The sequence below is a fragment of the Salarias fasciatus genome, chromosome 4 (assembly GCF_902148845.1).
Source record: "Salarias fasciatus chromosome 4, fSalaFa1.1, whole genome shotgun sequence".
Classification (NCBI taxonomy): domain Eukaryota; kingdom Metazoa; phylum Chordata; class Actinopteri; order Blenniiformes; family Blenniidae; genus Salarias; species Salarias fasciatus.
Genome location: NC_043748.1, coordinates 14,084,503 through 14,109,765, shown reverse-complemented (window position 1 = coordinate 14,109,765; position 25,263 = coordinate 14,084,503). Strand labels below are relative to the sequence as shown.

General features: G+C 40.8%; 3 protein-coding genes across 3 annotated transcripts; all 3 read left to right on the top strand.

The window, feature by feature from the left end:
- The first annotated feature begins 1,323 nt into the window (after positions 1 to 1,323).
- LOC115386879 (secretory phospholipase A2 receptor-like) lies at positions 1,324 to 3,888 on the top strand. Its single transcript, XM_030089334.1, has 4 exons — positions 1,324 to 1,350; positions 1,597 to 1,896; positions 2,644 to 2,918; positions 2,998 to 3,888. Exons 2-4 carry the CDS (start codon positions 1,617 to 1,619, stop codon positions 3,202 to 3,204), a joined length of 762 nt encoding a protein of 253 aa, XP_029945194.1. The 5' UTR covers positions 1,324 to 1,350; positions 1,597 to 1,616; the 3' UTR covers positions 3,205 to 3,888.
- A 1,749-nt stretch (positions 3,889 to 5,637) lies between these two features.
- Positions 5,638 to 8,671, top strand: LOC115386882 (C-type mannose receptor 2-like). The gene is made up of 4 exons (XM_030089339.1): positions 5,638 to 5,766; positions 6,629 to 6,933; positions 7,275 to 7,546; positions 7,813 to 8,671. Exons 2-4 carry the CDS (start codon positions 6,642 to 6,644, stop codon positions 7,972 to 7,974), a joined length of 726 nt encoding a protein of 241 aa, XP_029945199.1. The 5' UTR covers positions 5,638 to 5,766; positions 6,629 to 6,641; the 3' UTR covers positions 7,975 to 8,671.
- Positions 8,672 to 19,015: 10,344 nt separating this feature from the next.
- Positions 19,016 to 21,405, top strand: LOC115386884 (struthiocalcin-1-like). Its single transcript, XM_030089342.1, has 3 exons — positions 19,016 to 19,302; positions 19,535 to 19,815; positions 19,901 to 21,405. Exons 1-3 carry the CDS (start codon positions 19,215 to 19,217, stop codon positions 20,087 to 20,089), a joined length of 558 nt encoding a protein of 185 aa, XP_029945202.1. The 5' UTR covers positions 19,016 to 19,214; the 3' UTR covers positions 20,090 to 21,405.
- Positions 21,406 to 25,263: the final 3,858 nt, after the last annotated feature.

Below are 25,263 nucleotides of genomic sequence, written 5' to 3'. Positions count from 1 at the left end.
TCGCTCAGGTTGTTTGTAGCACGTTTTAACTACACGGTATCTTTTTTAATGTCTAACAAACCAGCAAACAAAGGAAAGATTCAATGAAACGTTTCAATATTAGTCTGGTTCACACAAAAATTCTTCAATTTCAATCACATGATCGGATTGCAAAAGACAAAACACAGCAAGAAGAAACTGATCAGGTCACAAAAGTATACTCAAAAAAGAGAAAGACTGTGTAAAAATTAAACATAACCGAGGATACAAATCAGGTTCACACTAAAGCTACGGTAAACTGAAGGCAGCCAAAACAGGAAATACTATGGCGATCCAAACACACAAAGGACAAACCACAGAGGAAACATGGATTGTCACATGACACGAAGGAAGAGGGAAGACGAACTGCACAAGCACAGACGTACCATGAAAACACTAAACAAGAATAGGAGACATCAATATAACTACATAAGACATGCAGAACAGAACCGTGATATATTAAAACATTCGCTATTAGATGGCGTGCGCCACAAAACAATAGTTCCCTGTGTAACAGATGGCTGCATCCCGTGGCCTGAGAGCAGTTTGACCTCTTCCCTCATCCCTAACCCAATCATGTCACACACTTTGTTCATTGCGGATTTTGCTTTTACTTCTAATTATGATCCCATATTTAATTATGATCATTTCTCTTTTTTTAGATTTTACCCGAATAGACTCTGGTATTTTCTAAATAAATGATATCAGGAGGTTTTCACCTCCTGAACTTTGAACGCCATATCTGTTTATCAAATACCATAGTTTGTCTGCCGCTGAAGCATGTGTGTATTTGAATTACATTCTGAATATGCAGGAAAACAACATTCAAAACGAGCTCGGACGCATCAACACGTGAACTCAGCCTTACCTCGGCTAAACAGAGAAACACCCTCTTGATACTTTAAATCAATTCACTCAAGCGTCAGGTGACTAAAAAAGACTAAATTATAGTCCTTAGTATTCTATAGTGAACATTTAATTTTAGAAAATTCTAAAGTCTATATATAATGTTCCAATATCTTGCTGTAAATATGAGCGTCGAGACGTCATAAATTATTATCACCAGCAGTGGCACAAATACATTAACAAACTATTTCCATACTGGTGATTTGCATCCTGCTCTGGTGAGGAAACAGTGAGGGGAAGCAAAGGGGCCGGCGTGCACGTGAACCGGCGCTGCTCTGCATCCGGTGCAGTGTCTGGTTGAGTGCACGTCTGAGCTGTGATTGGTGCAGCCGAGTCCACAAATGGAAGTCTTTTACTTATTTAAATGGAAGCGCCACTGTCTGAAAATCCACATTTTGGAAGCTTGTCTCCATGCTGCTGTCAAAGGTCAGTCTTGATTCATTAGAGTTACCATGAGGCGCTGAGAGTTATTATAATTTCTGGGTACTTTTTGCATCTGAAGGAAAATTGTGATTTACCTAGAATAACATAGTTGGTTTTGCAGTAAATCTCACTTTCTGTCCAGTATGCAGCCATGTCTGAGCTCAAAAACTGCCATTGAGTCAAGGAAACACTATAAATGTAATAAAGCAGTGAAAGATTTTCAATCAGCACATTTTTTCCCTCCTCCAGTTTCTGTCCTGTGAGGAAACATGGATGTGAAGAAGCTCACTCCCCTCTTCCTGCTGTTCCTGCTGCCTGAACTTCAGCTGTCCTCAATTGAGATTACAGTGCAGAGGGCAAGGGGAACCTGGGCCGAGGCTCAGGCTTACTGCAGGAGGAACCACGTCGATTTGTTTCGAATCACAAGCTCGTCAGATAAGAGCCAAATCCCCGATGCCAGAGGCTGGATCGGACTGTACCGAGACGACGAGGACAGTGAATGGAAATGGTCGGGGAGGGAGGGAATTCCCGCTGACTATGACTACACAAGTAAGTTCGTGCTGACTGAAGTTCTCAAGCTGTATCTCGTCTGAGTGGATGTTTCTTTATCGCAATGATCCAAAATGCATTGTGAGTTATTTCACATGACAGAAAAGTCTTAGTGCAAACTTTCAAGAATTGTTTCATATCAAGTTTAACCAAATGGCACCTTATTCCTTAAAATGCACATTCCCCAAAATGCACATTCCCCCAAGTCAGGTTGCTATTTTATTTCTTTACAATTTATTTTTGTCATAATCCATTGTCCTCAACCAGTTTGCTTTTTCTTAATATTCAGTTTTCCAGAAGAATTTTACCTTTAGGGGTGTTATATTGTCATTTTTTTCTCAGTACAATTCTGAATTCTGCTAATTTTTCACTTTGCCTGATTGTTTTTATTGTTTTAAATGAGATATATAAATGTCCAATAGCAGTAAATGAAAGAGGCAGTCAGCACTGGTGTTGCTATTTGATCACAGTTCCTAGTTCATTTGTTTTACTGTACAAATTCTTTAAATTTTATTCCATATTTCTTCAGCAGGTAGGTGAGCACAAATGGTTATTTTCAGATGTGTTTCCATGTTTCTTTAAAACTAGCTATAATTAACTTATTATTATTATGAGTATTATTATTATTATTATTAATTGTGAAATATGATTATTTTTGGTCAGTTCTGCACTTTTCAAAAAAAAAGATTTTCTGAACATCTGAAACGTGTTCAGTCCTTCACTTCTCTTCTCTGGTTCTTTCTCCAGTCAGGAATCGGAGAGGAAATTGTATTTTCACGCGTAAAGGTGAAGACCTTCTCCAGACCTCCAACTGCTCAACCGAACGTTTCTTCACTTGTTTTGAGGAGAAGACGGTTCTGGTGAGGGAGAATAAGACCTGGGAGGAGGCTTTAGACCACTGCAGGGCCCTCGGGGGCGGAGACAATCCAAACACGGGGCAGCACCTTTCAGACCTGGTTTCCGTATCCGGTGACAACCTGGACTTTGTACGGCAGGTGGCAGAAGAAGCCGCCACCGACGAGGTGAGGGGCGTTCGCCGCACTGCATCTTCTGATTTGAACGGGATCAACCTCTGACTTTCTCGTCTCGATGTGCCTGTAGGTGTGGGTGGGCCTGCACTTCCTGGCGGGATGCTGGTGGTGGGTGGGCGGAGAACCGGTGAAGCCCGGCGGCTTGCCGGACTGCCCGGGAGACGGGGCCTGCGGCGTCCTGGCGAGGAACCGCTCTGAAGGTTTCGGGATCAGGAACTGCACAGAGAGACGCAACTTCCTCTGTGACAGGAGGCCGCAAACCAGCGGGGGTAGTTAGTTACTTCTGAGTACTAAACAGGGCAGTCGGGGGAATCCAGGGCTACACGCAGTGGAGGTTCAAGTCCCACGTAGACTCTGTCTCCGTGGAAACGGGGAAAACACAATCGTTCTAAAACGCTGCTGCTGCTCATGAGCACCACGGCCAAAGCAAATAGTTCTTCTGCACATAAACAATAATGATATTTGCTTTGGGGCTGGGCGATGAAACGATAACCATATATATCACAATGGGACTTTTCCTCAGTAGAATATGAAACATGGTCGATGAAAATTTTGCCCATGCTCTTACATAAAATTAAATGAATCAGGAAAGAAAACTCAAAAAATGAAGCCTTTTTACTTGAAATGTTGTCCGTCTTTTTTTTTTTTTTTTTTTACTTGCTTTGCTTCTTATGAACTATGAAGCAACTGGCGTTTCAAAATATACCTGTGTGTACCACAGGGGGCCACCAGGTGGCACTGTGTGGCCACCGAATGCTGCTCCAGTCCCACCAAGTCCTGTTTGACTGAAGGTAAGCACAATATTGCCACAAGAAAAAACCACACAGAATAATCTAAATTAAAAGTGATGAATTATAATATCTCCAGACCTTTTTCCCCTTTTCATAATGTATTTTTTTGACAGACGTGACTTACAGTCCAGATGTTACATTCCTTAAATTCCTCTCTTTTATTTCTGGCTACCAGCAGCAACATCTTTCTGCGATTATCTTTTTTTTTTGTCTCCATACATGTTACAATTAAAAAGAACCAAAAAAATCAAGCACAAGTTTCATCTGTGTGTTTTTATAAAATAGTTTGCATTAATCTGTCATGAGACATAATAAATATCCAGGATGTGCTTTGGCCTCGCTCTTCAAGAGGTTTTCCCACTTTTGAGATCATACTGCTTCAGCGTTACTGGACAAACATACATTAAAATGAAACTTAATCAAAAGCATCTACTGAAACCCCTTTTAAAGCTTTTAATGCTAATTTAGATTTGACATGATTTTGCTGTGTGATTTGATGAGTTTTGATTTAATAATTGTTACAATCCACTGACTCCACCCATCTGTTTATTTCAATTTGTAAGAATCTGTGGTAAATTTAATCTCTTTCCAACTTTGACCTTCAATTGTTTGAAACCTCTTTGTCAAAATGATAAAAGAAATAACAGATTTATTATACATTCCGTATACGTAAAATAAATTAATTAATGCCTCTGAAGAACAGTGGCTCTTATGAAATAAAATATTTTGAGATATCTGTGTTTTGGGTTTTTAGGTTTAACTAAGAATGGAACAAAACAAAAAACACTTGTTATATTTTACTTTATGTGCAATAAAAATATACCAAAGTTTTAGTTTGATTGAGATCCATTTAAAAAAAACTTTTCACTTTTGAAATGTGCCTGTTGGTGTTGTACCTGTTATTCACAATGTCCAAGACCAAAGATTTGTTATTCTCAATTATTTTTAGCAATATGTGTCCAGTGATATTTTCATGTAAATGAGTCAAATATTACGGCTGAGCACGTTTCAGTTCAGAGAAAAGTCCAGACTGTCTTTGATGTGCTTCTGCTGCTTCCACACAATCGATTACAGATTAATATAATTGATATTGACCTGTTAAATGAAAAGTTTTGTTCTGTATAACATGAACCAAAAGGAAGACGCTTCTTTCACTGTGAATCATTTTGGCAGTGTGCACAAATATTGGTACAGAGATCAATAAACAAAGAGAAACACTTGAGAACATAAATGAAATGCCACATATTAGAAACACAAAAGCAGTGTGAAGCAAAAACGGGCCAAAACAAAGACTAAAGACTAAAGCAACTGAATAGAGCAATTTACTAAGTCAAATCTCTTAAAATAATGCATTTACATTTACAGCACTGCCACCTAGTGGCTTTCTATGGCAGTAACACCTGGTCGCAGAAGCATAAAGTTTTCATGCACAATTAAATATTCATGTAACATAATTATTGACTGCAGCTCACTTTGCTATTCATATTTCAAATAATTTGCATTTCTATCCATTTGAAATATGAATCTATGTTGGTGTGTGAGTATATGTATATCTGCCCATGTATGTGCATATGTTTGCACAGTTGTTTTTGACATGTCTGAAATGAAATAATAAAAAACATATGAGTGGGATCCAGAGGGAGGATGACATGTTTATGGCTCTCTGAATGTTGAAGTTTCCCCTCGCTATGTGGCTGGGTGGAGGAGTTATTGCGGCTCTAACCTCGCTTGCAGGTCCCTTTACATCCCTCACAAGCCTCATTGTATTTCCATGCTGCTGCTTTGCATGTCTGGCATGACTGAATCATTGAAATGAAGGGGGGGGGGGAGGGGGGGGGGGGGGGGGGGGGGGGGGGGGGGGGGGGGGGGGGGGGGGGGGCAAGTGTAATGTCAAGTGTTGAGAAGGCTGCAGAGCCACTTTGCATGTCCAGTAACATTGTCCATTAAAGGCCATAAGCGTCCAACTGAGCTGTAACTAGTGATGACCAGAGGTGATCAGCTGAACCGAAAAGCGTCTTGACTTAAAGACTGAAGAGCTTCAGCTTGAGGTGAGTCCAGCTGTGTGACAGAAGGAGACATTAACTACTGAGGCTGCATGAACGACGGTGCTGCTGAAGGATTGATGGCGTTACAAGCCGCGTTTGCCGAGTGTGTCTCGCATGTCCCTTTTGATATGTGCCAGGCTTGATAAAACTTACAACCATTGTGTAGTGGTTAGTACTGTCAACTCACAGTGAGAATACATCCAGCTTTTGTTTCTGTGGAGAGTTTGCTTTGACCAAACAAGCTCGCAGAAATATATTTTGCGTTAAATAAGGAATGACCAATATTCCTAATCCATCTATTTAAAATACACATTTCAAATACAAAATACTTCTGTCATTTGGATTTTATTGAGATGATGAAACTGCCTTCATATTTTTATTTCATATTATCAGAATGCTTCAATGTTGTGTTTTGTACTTAATACTCATTTAGTCATTGAAGGTATGACAGTTGCGTCTTTCTTTATTCATCTCTAATCTTCATTTACTTAGAACAACCCTGAAGTCCTAATAAAGTAACATATTTACATAACTTCAGGTGTATGGTTCAACCGGGGTTTTAGATCTGGAGCCGTAAAGGTTCCTCCCAGCATCACGCTCTAACTGATTACTCTTCATGGGATGAGATTTGACTATTGGCAATCCTCGATTACATAAAGCGGTACAGAAGATGGACAGATGTATGAAGGCAGTTGAAGAGCTGTAAAGCTGCTGTCTCTTTCTCTGCTGTGCTGGAGCACATCGTATGCTTAAGCTGAGGCAAATAAGCCTCTTCCTCTAGAAGCATTAAGTGTCTGTAATCCACAACCACGTGAAAGCAAACTTGAAATATACTTTCTTTTTTTTTCTTTTTTTTTTAATTAAGCCTGGACAGGAAGATGAAGAGGAAATTCAGCCTGCTTGTGTCTGTGCTCCTCTTCGTTTCTCCAATATCTGGTTACGTATTTAAGTATGTATCGTACACGGGTCCCGACATGATGACCTGGAGCGAAGCGCGGAAATTCTGCAGGGAGCGCCACTCCGACTTGGCCACAGTTCGATACAACGCAGACGACAAACTGCTGGCGAACACTGAAGGATTTATCGGACTGCACAGAGACAATAACACAGATGAGTGGAAATGGTCAAGAGTATCGATGCCAACCAGATATCTCAACTGGGCCACGAATGGTGAGAAAAAAAAAATCAATTTCTCTTAGGAATTACCAACTTTAACCACAGAGGTTTTTACAGAGCCCTCGACGAATCTAACGTGATGTAATGTTGAGGTTTTGAACTAAACATGAGGCTGAAGATTCTCAGACCTGAGAAAAAGAGGCTTCGGCTGAACAGAAGTGTTGCCATTTTGGACAACCAGGAGAGAGATTCAGCATTATCCAAGCAAGCCTTAAATGAACTGTCTAAGTTGGGACAAAGAAGGGAAGGGAGCAGTGGCACTGTCATCCAGGAGAGCTGCAGGTTGAAATCAAGTTTCAAGACTCTTGTTTAAATAAACTTCTCACCTCTTCCAGAGCCACAGCCTGACAAACACTGCGGCTTCAAGATTGAAGGGGAAGTAAAGTGGAGGAGTGAGGAATGTGACGACGTTCATCCTTTCGTGTGTTTCGACGAGAGCGTGCTCCTGGTGCAGCATAATAAGACCTGGGAGGAGGCGTTAGACCACTGCAGGTGGCTTTGGAGGCGAGAAGAGTCCTGGAGCCTGCGCTTCGACCTCTCTACTGTGATCAGTCAAAATGATGTCACCAACGCACGAGAGATGGCTCAATATGCCACTACTGAGGAGGTCAGGCTGTTTTCTACTGCTGTCATTTGTAGTTTTTTTCTCTCACTTTGAGAGTCACCCAGAATATTAAAAAAGTGAGACATAGCTTGGGAAATATCCAGTAAATCTTACCTTTCCAGGTAAATATCAATTAGATGCATTGAAATAATTAAACACTGTGTAAGAGATGTCGTCAATGAGGACAGTTGACCGAATTACTCCATTTGAAAGGCCAAAGGTGAGGAAGTAACCAAGGCTGTAAATGTCTACCTGCTGTATGTTGGAAGGTGTGGACGGGCCTGCGTTTCCTGGCTGGACACTGGTGGTGGGTGGGTGGAGAGCCGGCGGAGTGGACCAAACTGCCCAGCTGTCGAGTCCTGTGGCATCCTGGACAAACATGGCAATTTGAAGATCAGCGACTGCGCAGAGAGACGAAACTTCATCTGTGACAAGTTGCCCCGCAAAAAAATCATTGACAATTAGGTCCAGCAATAAATATTTCAACTATAATTAAATAAATTTGCACTTTCTGTTACTCAATTGTGTGACACATCATAGATAAGAAACATTTAAACTCATGACGTTACTTTGAAGCATTAGTTATACATATTAGTAATACTCACTTTGTACAGAAAACATTAATCCACAACAAGTATATTAACACAAACTGTCTTTGAGCAAAGTTGTGACATATTCTTCTATCATTCTCTCATTGTGATGATTTTGACTTTCCCTGGTTTCCATTATTAGAACTTGTTGAGTTTGTTTTATGTGCTTTGGGTTATATTATCAGTCTGTTTTGTGTTGTAAATCCGTTGTTTTCTGCATCCAATGTTGAAAATGCATTGCTTTTTTGTTTGGAGAGACAGAAAGAGAAAAAAAAACTGATGGAGTTCCTCCCTGACCCTTCTGTGTATCTCTGATCCCTCCTGCTGTTCCCATTTCTTCGTGAGTCGATCGCCACCCTCACATCACGTTTCTAATTTTCTACTTCACTGACCACCTCTTGTCTCCTGCTCCTTGCCACTGTAAACAGCATCTCCCTGTCTGTCTGTGCTTCTTCGGTTACCTCCTGCCCGTCCTCTCATCCCTGCCTCCATTCACGTCCTGGAGCTGACCCTGTCAATAAACTTCTTGAAACCGTTCTGACTTGGTCTGCTGTCGGGTCCTCGCCAGGATGCTTACTAATAGATTAAAAAAATACTTTTTTTTTTTCCTCCAAGAAATCTACAGTGGACCGGAAGAGCTGACGACACAACATAACATCAAATTTGCAACAATAAAAAGCAAAGGCACAACAAAAAAGTCACAACACAACAACAAAAAGCCACAACAGAAGAGGAGAACAGGGTTTGCTTCCGGGGGACAACATTTTCTGATGGACCATTTTCTTTAGGTGGCAATTTAATGAAATCTAAGTAAAACATTGCTGTTTAGTGATTGCAATTAATTTTTCAAAAATCCGTAATATTGGTCATCGTGCTAAATTAGTGAAAACGTTGCGTACATGCTTTGTCGTCAATCGCTCAGGTCCGTCAGAAAACATTGTCCCTGGATCAGAACTAATGCGTTTATTCCACAGAGAATTTTATGAGTTGGAAGTTATTTAATTTGGGATACAGTCAAGTTGGCCCCAAGCTAACCATGCAAACTCGCAGGGCTCTCAAGTCTCACACATTGAGCGTGACAGTCACGGTGTTTTGTAACGCACTCGCGCCACACATCTTATATTTCTCACGCTGAAAAAAAAGTACCTGTAAATTTTTTTGGTGCACTGCTGCTATGGAACTGTAATTCACTGCTTTCAGCCTGGTTTTTCGTCCTGCGAAGTCCACCTGAGCTGATATGAAGTTTGTGCAAAGAAAGAAGGGACCTTACTGGTGCTGAATTGAATTGAATGGTGAGTTGTGTTATACATATTACAATGTCAAAATGATTTAAATGAAACTACATAATGTGAAGTAATGTTAATATTTACATTAAATGCATAATGATTAAATTAAATATGATGCACTTTATTGCTTTTAAGAAAGAGCTTTAAAGGGGCTGTATCATGCTTTTTTAGCTAGTCCAAACACTATTATAGGCATTAACATGGTAATAGTTTATTTTTAGCGCTAAGGAAAAGTCATTTTGTGTGAAATAAAAGACTTTCTGGGGCTAATTCTGAAACCCAGAAGAGAAAACGCTCTGTTTCACTGGAAATCCCGCCTCTCCTCCTGTGGACTTCCTGCGTCACTCTCTTCCCTCCTGCTCCCTGGATTCTCCAGCCTCGCTGAAGACCAGTTCAGATGTTCGTCTCGCTGGATCCGATTCTGCCTCTGATGCTCCAGATCCTCAGAAAGGACTTCTGGCAGGACAGCAGAGACGTCTGGCTGGAACAGGGTCCTGGTTCTCTGGCCTAAACAAACAGAGTGATGGGAACTGATATTAAATGCTGTTCAATCCCTCATCATCTTGTAGTTGTGATGGTTTTGTGTAACGACTTAAAATTGCACACTCTTCTACACTTCCCATTACTGCATTTATACAGGTGTGTGACTTAAAAAATATATAAATATGCAGAGAGATTCAGATGAGCCTTCACATTATGATTGAGGCTTTTGTCTTGATATCAGTGTTTGTTGCTGAACAGCAGCTGGAGTTCCCCCCTGTGCAATTTAGAAAATATATGTCCGTGTATTTATAAAGATGTATGTAGAAACAGTTGGAAGGAAACCTACGGTGCAGAGCAGCAGGTGGAGGACACGGCCCTGTGCAGGAGGAGGAGATGGAGCTGCTGTCATGGCAGGGAGTCTGGGAGTTCAGGTGGGAGACCAAACTGTCCTCACTGAATGAAACAGAACAAACACACGAAGAACAATAAAGTCAAGTCAGTGTGGTTCAAACTCTGCCCTAACATGTTCTACTCATTTCGAAAATCCACCTTCCTCCTTAGGAGGGGCTTTAAAATGTGTGTGATAACTTTAGTAGAGCAATGCTGTCAAAAAACTGTTCAAAAAAATGTGTGAGCTTTCAGTCGACATGAGGGCTTTAATATTGACTGTCTCAAGTCGTTTTTTACATTATAATGAAGGGAAAAACACGTTTCATTTCACTACATGAAGGAAAAGAATCAGATACAGAGTCTTTATGCATATGCTGAAATTAAAAGTGCCTCGGAAAATAAAACTTTGTCCGGTGGTTATGTTAAATATCAAGCTGCTATCAGCAGCTTTACTGCTGGCTTTCTGAGTGCGATTACGTGACTTCGAGGACAATGACTGTAAACTCCTGAGAGCAGCAGCATCTGAACACATTCTTACACAAACTGTAAATCCAGATAACTCATTTTTCTACCTTATAACAAACTCTGATCACCAGAAACTCACCATTATCCTCCATCAGCGACTCCAGCAGCGCCATGGCCGAGTCGCGGTCACGTCCTTGTGTTTACAAGTCGGTGGCTGTAGATTGTCCATCTGTTCGAACCTTCCCCGGATCTTTTCAGCCCCGCTCTTTGAGTTCTGGTCCTTGTTTCAGTTTTTCTTGGCACTGGGTTGCGGTTCGGTGGGCTCCGTGGTCCGCCACCAACTCCAGGTGGTCTTGAAAAAACATCGGGCGGTACCAAGCTCCCGCTGGATCTTTCCATCCCCCACTAAACAAACGAGCATCTGAATCCTCCCAACAGGCCATGAAGTTACTGTCCGCTGCGCTGAAATTGTTTTAATTACTGTTATTTTGTTAATTTACCGTTTATTGATCTTCTGTTTCTCCCCTGCATCAGAGCAAAGCAACATGGCGGAGCTCAGGTTTCGCTTCAGCCACAGCTAGTCGCTGATTGGTCAGTGATTGACCAATCAGCGACCAGTATGTGTTGACGTCACATTTCCAGCCCGACTCAGCCCGAATAGACCCTGCTGTCGAGCAGGGCCGAAAACCTACCCGGGTTGCGTGAAAGCGGGCTGGTGGAAACGCCCGCAAACGCGGTAGAGCCGAGTCGAGCCGAGTAGAGTAGGGGAGGTGGAAACGCGCCATTAGACTGACAGCGAACCTCAGCCAATCGAAGCTTCAAAACAAATACGTCATGCGTTAGCTTCTCTAAGGGTTAGCTTTACTTAGCTCTTTAGCTCTAGCTTCTGTACACGCAAAGACATGCGAAAATGTCTTTTCCTGTTAGAAACTCGCCAAGCGCAGACCCTTCAGACTCTTGCTCTTGCTTGATTGTTGCTTTCAGACGTATGGAATGAAATCCCTATCAAAATTCAAGAGCATTTTAAATTGATTTGAGAGCAGCATTGATCGATTTCATTCTCGGATTTCATGATATTGTCTCTCAGAACTCTGCTCTCGCGCTCAAATTTGCTCTGCGCGTGCTCAAACTGTGTCCTCGCGCTCGCTTACGATGCTCTCGCGCTCAAATTTTCTCTGCGCGCGCTCAAACTGTGTCCTCGCGCTCGGTTACGACGCTGCTCGCGCAGATTTTGTGCGCTCGCACTCAAACTCCTCCTCTTGCTCTCACGGAACTTGTGCTCACGGATTTCTGCTCTGCTCTCGGATTTTTCGTGTACCAACGCTGTCAACCAATAGAAAGCCGGCTCGCTCTGACCAATCAGATTATCCCTGTTTGTATACGGGTGCGTTCGCTGTTTCTGAGGAGCGTCGCATACGGGCGGACACCCTTTCAACGGGTTTTATTCACTTCCTCCCTCCGGGGCTGTAATAAATGTGATTTCTTTTAATTTTTTACCACTGTTGGAATAAATATCATGCAATACATACAACAGCGTCCAAGCTTCTCATTACAATGGCTGTATTGTATAATAATAGCCGCATCGAACACTGCTCTTTGAGGTGTGCTGGTGGAGAAAACAATGTCACCATCCTGAAGGAACGAGGTACCTTTTGTCAGTTTGATTTTCTGTTAAATTGACATAATCACATTCCAATAAACGGGCCAAATTCAACTCGTTTTCCCGTCCTGACTGACAAAATGGATTTTCCGCTCATTTCCCGTTTGATAGGTGGGCGGGGCTTACGCCGCTCTCAAAGTAAAGCTGTTCTTAACACAGCGGCAAATGTGTGACTGCTGCTCCAGCCTGCTGTCAGGACTGTAAATAACTCATAAAAGTTGTATAGTGTTACACGAAGAAGCTCACTCTGTGCTTTGCTGGTCTTTGGTTCTCATTGTTCGACGCTAAACTGCATTTTTTCGACTCCCAACTAAATGAAAGTAGTTAAAAAAATGACCAGCAGGGGTCGCCCTGTATTGCTAGGAGGTACAAAGTGAAGACGTGATGTTCCTTCACAGACGTTCATTGGCTTTATCAACACCACACCAAACACTGTAGAACTAATCACAAAACATAACAAAGTGATTAACCCAAATACCAGTATATGCACATATTTACAAAGGAAAATCGAGCATATCGCTTTGGCCTGCGTATGGCTAAGGCTAAGTCTTCTTTTCGTTCACATCTTGGCTTTACAAGATAAACTTTTCTCAGTGAGGCGATCTTCCGCCATCAGCTGTTCAGATGCTGACATGACATCACCCGGAAGTGGAACTGGTATGGTTAAATACAATTTTCCCCTTTCATTTAAGTAAATAAATAACTTCTTCTTCTACACAATTTAGCACAGTAGTTCCTGAAAGCGTGCAAGCATCTGTCTTGGTCTGCTGCGGCTTCCGGAGTTCAGGATGCACGCGCAGACGTGCACTGCGGAAGTACGATATAGCACTTTTTACTCTCGAAAAATGTACTAAATGACCTCATTTCTAATTAATTATGGACGTTACCGGCTCAGGACACTTGGATTACAGCGGACAAGCAGTATCAGGGAAAATAGGCACATTTTGTGGACTTTATGGACCTTTTTCTTTCGGGCTCTATTGGTTCAGTTATATGGACGTTTGTTGACAACAAAAATTCCCCCAGATCTCCAGCAGCATTTCAGACATCAAAAAAAGTGCTCCAGAGTTTTGATCCAGCATGAGAGGTGAGTAGAAAATGAGGCCAAATCGTTTTTTGGGTGAAGTATTCCTTTAACAAATGCTTACAAAATTCTTCACGATACAGGTGACAACTCTAAATTCAGGGGATATAGCAAATTTCACAGTTTCAAATTTAGAACCTCGAAGTTTTAGTGTATCTGTCACGGTACGGGGTGGAAGGACCCAAGCACCGGCAGCACACGAAGAGTTGTAACTCCTTTATTTTAGAGGAACATTGGAAACACACTGAAGAGCTGAGCTGATGCTGGCAGTGAAAACAGAACACGCAGACAGACCCACAAAGAGCAAACAAGACAAGCAACGGGAGCAGGACCTAAATAGGGGAGACACAGGTGCAGCACATCAGGAAGATAACGAAGGTGACCAGCCAGGAGAACATGAGGAGGAGCAGACAGACAACACGAGAGACAGGGCATGCACAACGGACAAAACAGGCCCCGAGCGCCCCCATCCTGCTGCAGAGGTACGGGGTGTAACAGAATTAGAAAAATCAAAATATATATATATATTTGTTTTGGTTATTTTTTTCATTTTTCTTTTGTTTTGTTGGTTTATCTTTCTATTGATACCGCTTATATTATTGATTGTTCTGCGCAAGCCTCTTATATTAGGAATAATATTGCTTGAAATAAATGAAAAAAAGAATGGATGGAAAAAAAGAGTGAGAGTCATCTCACCACAGAGGCAGGAATCCAAACAAAGAAGAAGGGTTGGTAACTTACGGCTTAGTGAAGGTCACGGATGACAGCTTTACTCTGCATACAGTATATAGCCAAGAGCTTTGGTACATTGTGATGGACAAGCGGTGTTGTATTTGAACTCTGAACTGTGCAGTAATACTTTCTTACTTTGGCTGCGATAACAGAAGTTTCACCTTTTGAAGAAAACTGTTGAAACCACTGCAGAAGGTGAGTGTCACAACACTAACATTATCTGTGTTTGAAATTACTTCAAGCTATTCCTCACAGCATGGATGTAAAGGTTTAAACTGATTTCCCTACAGCTTGAAAATGTACGATTTGTGGAAAAGTCTGGAACTCGTGAAGAAAAGTGTGAGATGCTTGGTCAAACGGCACTAAGTATTGCATAAAGAATCATTTCTGTTTGGATATTAGCGAATATCAGAGAGTCAATATATATTATTTATCATTTAATCCTGACATCCTGGTTTGGTGGGGCTGAAAATGCCCCTTCACAGCTTGTGTCTGTAGAAGTTCCTTCCTGTTATAAAAGAGCTTTAACAGTTGCTATGCTTGCTCATGTTGTATTGTTTTCTTTTTCTCTGTAAAAGTGTCTCAGAATGTTGTCATTGACGCTGTATAAATATATTAGAATTTAATTGATCTGGTATTTAAAAAAAAGAACAGAATAGCAAATATTTCATTTTCAGATTAAATAAGAGTAAAATCAATGCACTTCCGCAGATGATGTCTCCAGAAATTTGGATTGTAAATGGACAATTCTGCAGTGTCCTAATCCTAGCAGATTTGATTATTTGGATCATGCTACGGCTCACTGATGAACGAAGGCCTCGGTGTGACAGACGCCCTTCTTTAAGGTCACTGGAGCTTTCTTTATTCAAAGCACATGGGGAAAGGGAAGGTGGAGAAGCAGCCAACAAAGCCATGCCATCGAGAACAATCCAAACACAGAGAAAAACTTGGTGCATACGAAACATAGAAATCACAGGAAGTCAACCAACACTGAACCACAAACAAACACACACCCGGGTATTTACAAAAGTGGCTCTCACACACATGCAAACGCAAAGACAGTTTTTCCACGTCTCCACCATGGCCGGTGTTTTCAAAGATAATACTTTCAGGAACTTGTCATTTCATTTATGTATAAACTGAAGGTCTAAACACAGTGAAATATCACCTTTTCCACTGGTTTTTGTTGTCTTGTAAATACAGCTTTAGGCTGAATCTCAAAATAACACAAGAAAGCTAAACATGACCCATGTGCTCTAAAAATGTTTTCTGATCACATATGAAACTATCAACGATCTAGATTTGTAATGTGACTCCTCTCTTCTAATCTTTTTTCCTTATCTCTTTGTGTTCAGCTCCTCTGAAAAACACAAAAAACAAAGAATGTGTGTTTTCCTCCTCTCGCTCCTCCTGTTTTCTGTGTTTGGGAGTAAAGTCCAGCCGTACGCAGGTACCACAATGAAAATAAAGCACTATCCCAACTCTGTGACCTGGGAAAGTGCCCAGACGTACTGCAGGAAGCACCACGTAGACCTGGTAACGCTCAGAAATGAACAGGACAATGTGAATTTTATCGACGCCCATGGATGGATCGGAATGTTCCGAGAAAATGCATACAGTCAGTGGAAGTGGTCACATGGAAATGAGACGGCCGGCTACAACACCTTCATTACAAGTAAGGAACATGTAACCAAGTTCAATGCTTTTTACTGGGATGTAAACCAATATTATAAAACAATACTGACAGTCTGCAGAGATGTTGGAAGGTTCGTCCATCCTTCATCATAAGTACATGTCGGTCTGTCACGCCGTCCTATCCTATGACGAAAGTGTGTTTCTGATGCTTAAACTCAACATCAGCTCATGGTCTGACATGAAAACTTCACTGTTTCAGGCGTTTCTGTACAGCGATCATTTTCAAAATGTTGCCTTCTGAAATGAAATTTCTTGAACAAAAACAAGAATTTTTCTGGTTGCAAAGTGTTTTGAAGTACTATATAGGAAATAAGTTGAATAATTTAGACTGATTATTTTTCCCTTTTTGTTGATCCACCACTACTTTTACCACAGTATCCACTGACCAATGATTCACTCTCCATTTCAACATGCATTTTCTACTCCTTTTGTTTTGTACAGTACCGTGGAAGTCTGAGCACTGTGTGTTTAAATACAGGGGTGCAAAAACATGGCACACTGATCCCTGTGACACACCACACAGTTTTACCTGTTTTGACGAGAAGCTGGTTCTGGTGAGGGAGAATAAAACATGGGAGGAGGCTTTACGCCACTGCAGGTCTCTGGGGAGAGTCAGCACAAGCCATTCAACCTTCACCCACCTCTACGACCTGGCTTCCCTGATCACAGACGACGACCACATCCTCGCAAGAGAGAAAGCACAAAACGCCACGACTGACGAGGTGGGGGAGTTTTCCGCTCCTCGTTTGTGTTGTGATGCAGCTCTTCCTCGGTGCTCAGCTGTGTCTCTCTGTTCAATACGGACAGGTGTGGACGGGCCTGCGCTTCCTGGCTGGTCAGTGGTGGTGGCTGGATCGAGGACCGATGCTCTACCAAGACATCGACCGCTGCCCGACAAGCAGGTCCTGTGGAGTCATTGAGAAGAAAGGCAATGCAAATTTTTCCACCAGGAACTGTGAAGAAAGAAGGAACTTCTTGTGTTGCAAGGAGGTTTAATTTTATGGTATCATGTCATTGAGTACATCCTCTTTAATCCAAAATCCAGTTTTCTGTTGTTCACGTTCGTGATCCTTTTACTAAATCTGTCTGTTTTAAAAACCGCTGCATCAGGTGACCACAAGCAAATGAAGACAAAAGCAACGCTGTTTCCATCCGAATGGTCTCATTTGACCTCATTTGAATTCTCCTATCTATTATGTCAGTCATGATCTTGTTCTTAATAAATAGCCAGAAAAGCAGAGTGAGAGCTCAACCTACCTGAGTGACAGTGTAATTTAACACAGTTAGAACTATTTCTGTAGTAAGACTTGTTTGTAAATGACTAATCTAAAAAGACATTTCCTTTTTTTCTTTCACGTCTCTCAAAAACTTTGGTTGAATAAAAAAGAACCACTTGAAAAAGTGAGGCTGATGACTTTGAGATTCAGAAGTTTGGTGTTGCATTTTAGACTAAATAATCCCGTGGGGTTTTTTTTTCTTCTTTGTTTTATTTTTATGTTAAAGCAGCCACATTTTTCTGAATGCAACAGTTTATCAAACTACTTACTTTTTCAACCCATCGCTCCTGTGATGGTAATCATCTGCAATGAAGAACTAGTTTACCAAAAACCATCAGATCCCGAGGATGGAACACAAGCACCAGATAAACTCCTTGGAGCCTGTCTGTGATGATTTGGTTACATTCCAGGTCTGCGTACAGCAGAGTGAGACAGCTTTGATGGAGTTATTGAAGATCTTCATCTCCGTTAACGTTCTCTGGATCTCTACATGCATAACCATAGAAAAATCAGATCTGGCTTTACAAATTCTTGCCTACGCATCTTTTTCAGAGCCACTAATAGTAGAAAAATGATAAATTTGTCGCCAGGATGGCGCTGAGGAGCCAAGGCGATGAGAAACCAACACGGCAGCGGTGATGAAGAAAGGGAAGCAATATCGTCATGTGTCAGGTGGAAGACAGGTCGAGCTCTGCTCCGCAAACAACTCTTAGAGTGAGAATCATTGTGCGATGTCCAGGTGAGGGTAATACATTTCTTATGCATACCGTAGTAGGTAACTTCTTCCAGTGTTGTGTGATTCACACTGTCTAAAGCATTCTCAAGTCTACAAAACAAAAAAATACAACGGCGAGTTCCACTGCAAGGAATATTCCATAATTGTCAAAGATGCAAAGACAAATAGTTCTTATACTCTTTTTATGTTGGCTTAGCTCTGTTATAGTCACATGGAAGCTGAAATGTTCGAGGTTAGAATTGCTTGATGTTTGTAATGAAAACGAAAAGTTTTGCAACATGTTATCTCTGATCAATAAAAGGATGGCGAATGAGTTCCCTCTGAGTTTCTCCAGACGTCACCATATTTCCATTCTGTTAGTTTGCATCATGCTGGAACGCCATAAGGATTCAAATGACATCCTCGGCCCATAAGAAAAGCATTGGAAGGTATCAGGTTCGGTTGTGTGGTGCTGGGATTGGCTTTCTGGCTGCATGAGCAGGCTTTTTATAAAACCTGAAACTCACACAAGTCTCAATAGACAAAAGGCAGAGCTGTGCTGGATTTAATCAAGGTGAGTCTTTTTGAAGAAAACAACTTCAATATACAAATAATTATAAAAAAAAAAAAATTGAACATGATTGATAAATAATGGTAAAATCAATGCATTTCTACTGATATTTTCATCAGATTTTTGCATTGTAAATGAGAACTCTGCCCAAGGTCAGATTTTTTATAGACCATGTCTTCTGTCCTATTAAATTATTTTAACTTTTCATTTTCTTAAAAAAAAAAAATAAAAAAATTAACTGCTTCAGCTTTGGTTACATTTACTGACACTTGGTAGAAATTGCAGTGCATATTACTTTGTCTCACTCTGTCTGATTTGCACACAATGAATCAAATGCATTCAATAAAACAGCTCAATTCCTCTGGAACTTTGCAGTTCCATTGCACGTCGTCTTTTTTGTGCTCAAACTCTTTTCTGAACTGATCACATATGCAGCACTGACACTGTTCAATTATCCGGATTTCTAATGTGACTCTTTATTTTCTTATCTCTCTGTGTTCAGTTCCGTTGTGGAAAAACAAAGATGTGTCTTTTCCTCCTCTCGCTCCTGTTTTCTCTGCCTGGGAGTGAAATCCAGGCATTTGAACGAACCATGGTGAAACTGATTAATATTCCTGATCCAATGGATTGGGAAAGTGCGCAGAAGTACTGCAGGAAGCACCACACAGACCTGATAACACTCAGAAATCAACAGGACAATCTGTATTTTATCGACGCCCATGGATGGATCGGCCTGTTCCGAGAAATGCAGTAAGTCAGTGGAAGTGGTCACATGGAAATGAGACGGCCAGCTACAGGGCCTTCACTACAAGTAAGGAACATGTAACCGAGTTCAATACTATTTTCCAGGATTGAAGCCAATGTTATGAAATATGACTGACAGTTTGTAGATGTTGGAAGGTTTGTCCAAAATTATGATGAAACACTTTGTGGGTATTTTTTTTCCTTACAGAAAGTGATTCATGTTGGTTGATTTGTTGTCTTTTCCTGTGACGATGTCTCCCATCTCAACATGCATTTTCTGCACCGTCTGTTTTGTACAGTACCGTGGCTGTCTGAGCACTGTGCGTATACAAACAAGGGTTCAAAAACGTGGTACACTGATCCCTGTGACAACCTGCACAGTTTCTCCTGTTTCGATGAGAGGATGGTTCTGGTGAGGGAGAATAAAACATGGGAGGAGGCTTTACGCCACTGCAGGTCTCTGGGGAGAGTCAGCACAAACCATTCAACCTTCACCCACCTCTACGACCTGGCTTCCCTGATCACAGACGACGACCACACCCTCGCAAGAGAGAAAGCACAAAACGCCACGACTGACGAGGTGGGGGAGTTTTCCTCTCCTCGTTTGTGCTGCGATGCAGCTCTTCCTCGGTGCTCAGCCGTGTCTCTCTGCTCAATATGGACAGGTGTGGACGGGCCTGCGCTTCCTGGCTGGTCAGTGGTGGTGGCTGGATCGAGGACCGATGCTCTACCGAGACATCGACCGCTGCCCGACTAGCAGGTCCTGCGGAGTCATTGAGAAGAAAGGCACAACAAGCTTTTCCACCAGGAACTGTGAAGAAAGAAGGAACTTCATCTGTTACAAGAGGTTCTAATTTCATGGTTTCTTGTCGTTGAGTTCATCCTCTCCACTACTGATCTTCTGTCCAAATTCCTGCTTTCAGTTGTTCACGTTCGTGATCCTTGAGGCCTGATTTACAAAATCCCCGTATGTTTAAAAACCGCTGCATCACTGCAAGGTAACCACAAGCAAATGAACACAGAACCAACACTGTTTCCATCTGAATGATCTCATGAAAACAGGATCTAAAACCAGCAAAAAACCTCATTTGCATACTCACGGTGTGAGTCTTCTCCATAACCAGAAAAACAGAGTGAAAGCTCATTCTATTTGTGTTACAGTGTAATTTATAACATGTTTTACAAAGGATCTTGGTAAATCAGGCCCTTTGGATTTTATTTAACCAGAAAGGCTTTTATAAAATTACCATCATTATTTTTTTTACAAAAAACCATGGCCTTCACATGACTACAATCTATGATTAAATTAATCGAAATTATACTGACACAGTCAAACACTTGAAATTCCTTCCAAAAACATGACTGCTTCTAGCTTAAGATCTGTTTGTTAAAGATTAAATAATGTGTGTGTGGAAAAAAAAGGGTTTTTTTTTCCTTTAATTTCAAATGTATCAAAACCTTCAGTAAAATGTAAAATAAAAATTATTTGGAAAAAAGATTTGCAACTTAAGTCTTGGACAAAAATATTGCTGTTACTAGTTCAACCCCCCCAAGTCATGAAGAATGTAACCGTCAGACAATTGTTGGTTTGAAAATGTAAAGATGTACAGTATGATCCTCTATTATCGCATGACAACTAAAAAAAAAAATACAAAACTTTGCTGTAATCTTCAAACACTGGACTTGAAAAGTATTTTGTAAACATGTGAGTCCATTCAAATTTGTTGAAGTTGGAAGAAAAGATTTGTCCAAAAATATAAACAAATATTCAAAAAGTTGTGATTCGAAGTGAGATTTATAAGATTCCAATATGGAATGTCTCTGATGTTGGGAGGGAGAGAGTTGAACTAAAGACTCCGGGTCCCATGGAGGTTTAAGAGGACTGAGGGTGTGGTGGTGGTGAGAGATGAGGCTGAGTGACCTGATGTGGAGGAGTGAGGTTATAGAGTGCCTTGGAAAGGTAGAGCTGAGTATTGTCTGCATAGCAGTAGAATTGAATATCATACATACAAAAATATGGCTAAGGGGGAAGAGGATAATGAAGAGGATGGGACCTAGGACAGAGCCATGAGGGACACCAGAAGAAAGTGGAGATGGCTGAGATCTGAAAGATTTGAAGTGTGAAATTAGAAATGTTTGACATTTATAGTGAGTGGAAAAACTTTGCAACATGTTGTCACTGATCAATAAAAGGATTATGTAATTATCTGAAAGAGTCGTTTCTGAGTTTCTCCAAACCTCACCATATTTCCATGCTGTTACTTTGCATCCCGCAGGGACGCCATAAGGATTCAAATGACTCAGAAAAGCATTGCATGGTGTCGGGTTCAGTTGTGTGGTGCCGTGAATGGCTTTCTCACTATATGAGGTGTATCTCTTTATATATCCTGAAACTCACTGACTGTGCTGGATTTAAACAAGAAGAAAAGCTTTAATATATGGTTTGACAAGATTATTATTCTTCTGATTGGTCTTATTTGACCAATTTGTCAAAATTTGTTGTACAGCAACACAAAGTATCGTGAAAGCTGAGGAATGTTTCTCAACACTTTGACGTAGTGTGTCCTGAAGACTGAGGTTGATCACCTCCTTATCGCATGAATTAAAAACTAACACAATGCAAATGTTTTTACATCACAATTAACCAGTTAGCATAAGCTCCTCTCAATATTTCTCACACACTCAATATTCCAAGTTGATGAGAGAGAGAGTGCATGAAATTGGAAATTGATGCTGTGTGTTATTTTGTGTCACAAACCTTTAGCAGATCACGCGTTCATAAAAAATTGTTATAAAACTAGAATTGGGGCTTTTGCGTGTGACTTTTACACCATTTGGATTGGTTTTATTGTTTATCTTGTCTCAAGTTTAACCAGCTGCTGTAACTTCAGCAGCTGTTATCCTTATTTAGAATAAGTGTGTCAAATATGTGGCCCAGGGGTCAAATCAGGCCCCCAAGTGAGTCCAGTCTGTCCTGCAGGATGACTTTGTGTCTTTTAGAAAAACAAAGGAAACGTTATAATCAATATGAACTTATGGTTTTCAACGAAAGGAACTACTTTTCCCAAATCTATCCGTTCATGGTCACGGTGTTTTAGTCATGGTTGAGAACATTAAATACTGCACAGCGATGAATTGAACAGCATTCAGCTCATATCAAGAGGGTCCCAGGTGCTGGGGAGATTTGTTTTTCTATTTCTGCAGATTTTATCTATTGCGGTTTTAGATATGCACATCCTTTAATGTCCAACAGGGGGCGCTGCAGCTCCTTCAGAAATCCAACAGCCTTCCTCTGGTCAGCAGATATGATCTGTGAGTGTGTCAGAATAACCCACACACATACACGCATGTTTTCTTGGTACTTTAAATAACTGCAACTTCCTGATGAACGAAAAATTTACACATAAGTACAAGGTTTGAATATATTTACCAAAGATTTTATTTATTTATTTATTTACGCGGTTAGTTTGTTGTTTATTTAAGACACTCAACCTGTTATATTTTCATTTTCTTTTTTAAGTGGTTTGAGACATTTTAGATTTATTTTTGCCACTTGGACACTTTTACAACTATTGCAACTAAACCTTGCAACTATTAAACTATTAAATTTAAATTGTTTTTTCACCATTTTGTTTCAGTTGATTCACATTTTAAATTTTCAGGCAGTTCTTTCTAATTTAACCTATTTAACATTTAAAATAAACAAAAACAAACACATTTATGCGAAATTCGTCTTCTGGAGCTTTGAGATGAGAGACCATGTGAAAAAAACATTTTTTTTTGCAACAAAATTCTGTAAAATGTTCATTTACAGTTGATTTTCACAAATCTTCAGGGAGTCAGTACATAATTTATCTTGTCATTATTTAAAATAATCTGGCAATAAAATGACCAGTAAATTATAGTTAAACACATTTTTTTAATCCAAGCTGAAACATTGATCTTTAAGCCTGTGGAGGATATTTGTGAAGTAATTGGTGTTTAAAGCATTGAAAACACAGAAAAATATTCGTATGGACAACAGTAAAAAGTTGTGCTTGGCCTCCCATTTGCCCCATTTCAGTTTTTAAATACAGCAGGACTGTGCAGTAAAAATTTGCTGTAATCCTTTGAAATGTGAGTCAGTATTGTTGTTTTTCTTCCACTGTCAGGGCAGCTGTGCTGGAGCAGAGCACTGACCCCTCAGACACCATCAGCAGGGGGTGCTGTGAAGCCCCGGAGGACTGCCAAGGAGTTTTTCTCCTTCAGACTGAAGTCCTCTGTCCAGATTTCAGCAACTTTTAATACTTTTTTTTTTCCTGTGTGAAGATCTGTGTGACCTTTGAGGAAAAACTCCACGTCTGTGTCCTCATTGAATAAAGCTGAAACGGAAAAATCAGGAGTCAAAAACTCGACCATGTGTGGAAAACCCTGCTCCTGAAAATTGAAGTGACTTTCTGCTTCACTACTGCAACATAGAATTACATGAGGCCGGCCTGGAAGCCTGGAAGTCTCTGAGGTCAACGGCACAGACAGTTAAAATAGTGCTGGACTTGGTGCCAAGTGTCCCGACTGGTGGGACTCCGGTCCACGTAGCGCTGCACAGGCCCACATAATGCCCGGCTGGGCCTGTCTGTGGCTGCTGGTGAGCCAGCCAGGGGAAACTGTACACGTGTGTGACCAGTGGGTGTAAAGAGGAAACCACTAGAGGGCGCTTTGACTGGAACTCACTGATCCGACCTCCCCACAGTGGCCTTAAAGCTTGAGATGCAATGAAATAACTTTTGATGTTATGATACAGAGAGAACTTACACACAATTATATACATGTTAAATAATGAGGAAGCCATCAGGAAACATGGAAGAGTCTTTCACGGTCATGCAGATGATGCACAGCTGTGTGTTACCATGTTTGCATCCGAGAGGAAGTTAGTTTAACCTGTGGGGAAGAGGGGGAGTAGTGGGGTTGGGCTCCGGCAGTCGAGCCCTGATTCACACACTTCATTTAAAGCAGTTGAGGTTGTTCAGAGCTGTGCCAGCAGTGTTTACACACACTTTGGCAAAGCCCAACAGTCTATTCTTATACCTGCCAGATAAAAGTCCAAACAAGCCAAGGAAATTAGAAGTTTTAAAAAAAGAAATGGTTTCAATAAAACAAGTGCAAACCATTCTCATAAAGGTTGAATCAAAATTGAGGATCCAGCATCCAGTGATGAGGACCTGATCTCTTAGTAGCAACATTATAGACGAGGTGGACCTGACTTTATAGAGCTGAAAAGTATTTAATATTACTGTTTCAGAAATATTGAGAACACAATGCTCAGCAGTTAAACATGTACACATATATTATACAACAGATGTGTAAAACAAAGCAGAACCAAAGGCTCATTTGCTTGTCAGCGTTCGACAGCTACAGTACCCTCCACACTTTGGAAGGCTCTGATCTCAGCACTCTGAAATCAGTGTAGCACAGAAAGTGTAATTCAACCACAAATCTAAAACGAAACACTCTTAATTTTCAAAAATCATTAAAAGAAATTGTGAAATAAGTCTCTGGGATTATTACAGACTCTCAGACTGAGACTGAAGGATATCACCGAAAGGGGCTTTTGTGGAAGATACTCATCACTCATGCTGCATAATTGACAACATTTTACTACTGAAATAGGAAATCATCATCAAGGAAGTTCTCACAGCTTAATAATGATTCACACTTGAATGGTTTCTGTTATACCAAAACCTTGTGATAGATTAGAGCTTATCTGTGGCTTGCACTTTACCACCAAATCTTCAACATCAGACCAAAACCATGAAAATAATGTCTTAAAAGATCTGTAAGTGCAAATCACACACACACAAAAAAATATATCCGAGCTGTTTGAGTTTAGTAGCAGGATTTCATTAGTGTTACACTTAAAAACCTCATAAATAATTAAGTTTTCTTGTTTGTAAGCAAGTCCTTCGCAAAAACTTCTATCCAGTCATGTGTGTCCAGGCTTGTCTGTGTGTGTTTGTGTAGGCAGAGGTCAGACCAGTGTAATTGTGTGTGT

Bases quoted from the DNA above. Each gene is read 5' to 3' on its own strand.
- LOC115386879 (XM_030089334.1), top strand. From the start codon at position 1,617: ATGGATGTGAAGAAGCTCACTCCCCTCTTCCTGCTGTTCCTGCTGCCT. The intron at 1,897-2,643 runs GTAAGTTCGTGC...TTCTTTCTCCAG, and splicing joins CGCTGACTATGACTACACAA to TCAGGAATCGGAGAGGAAAT. The intron at 2,919-2,997 runs GTGAGGGGCGTT...ATGTGCCTGTAG, and splicing joins AAGAAGCCGCCACCGACGAG to GTGTGGGTGGGCCTGCACTT.
- LOC115386882 (XM_030089339.1), top strand. From the start codon at position 6,642: ATGAAGAGGAAATTCAGCCTGCTTGTGTCTGTGCTCCTCTTCGTTTCT. The intron at 6,934-7,274 runs GTGAGAAAAAAA...CACCTCTTCCAG, and splicing joins TCTCAACTGGGCCACGAATG to AGCCACAGCCTGACAAACAC. The intron at 7,547-7,812 runs GTCAGGCTGTTT...GTATGTTGGAAG, and splicing joins AATATGCCACTACTGAGGAG to GTGTGGACGGGCCTGCGTTT.
- LOC115386884 (XM_030089342.1), top strand. From the start codon at position 19,215: ATGGATCGGCCTGTTCCGAGAAATGCAGTAAGTCAGTGGAAGTGGTCA. The intron at 19,303-19,534 runs GTAAGGAACATG...TGTTTTGTACAG, and splicing joins CTACAGGGCCTTCACTACAA to TACCGTGGCTGTCTGAGCAC. The intron at 19,816-19,900 runs GTGGGGGAGTTT...CAATATGGACAG, and splicing joins AAAACGCCACGACTGACGAG to GTGTGGACGGGCCTGCGCTT.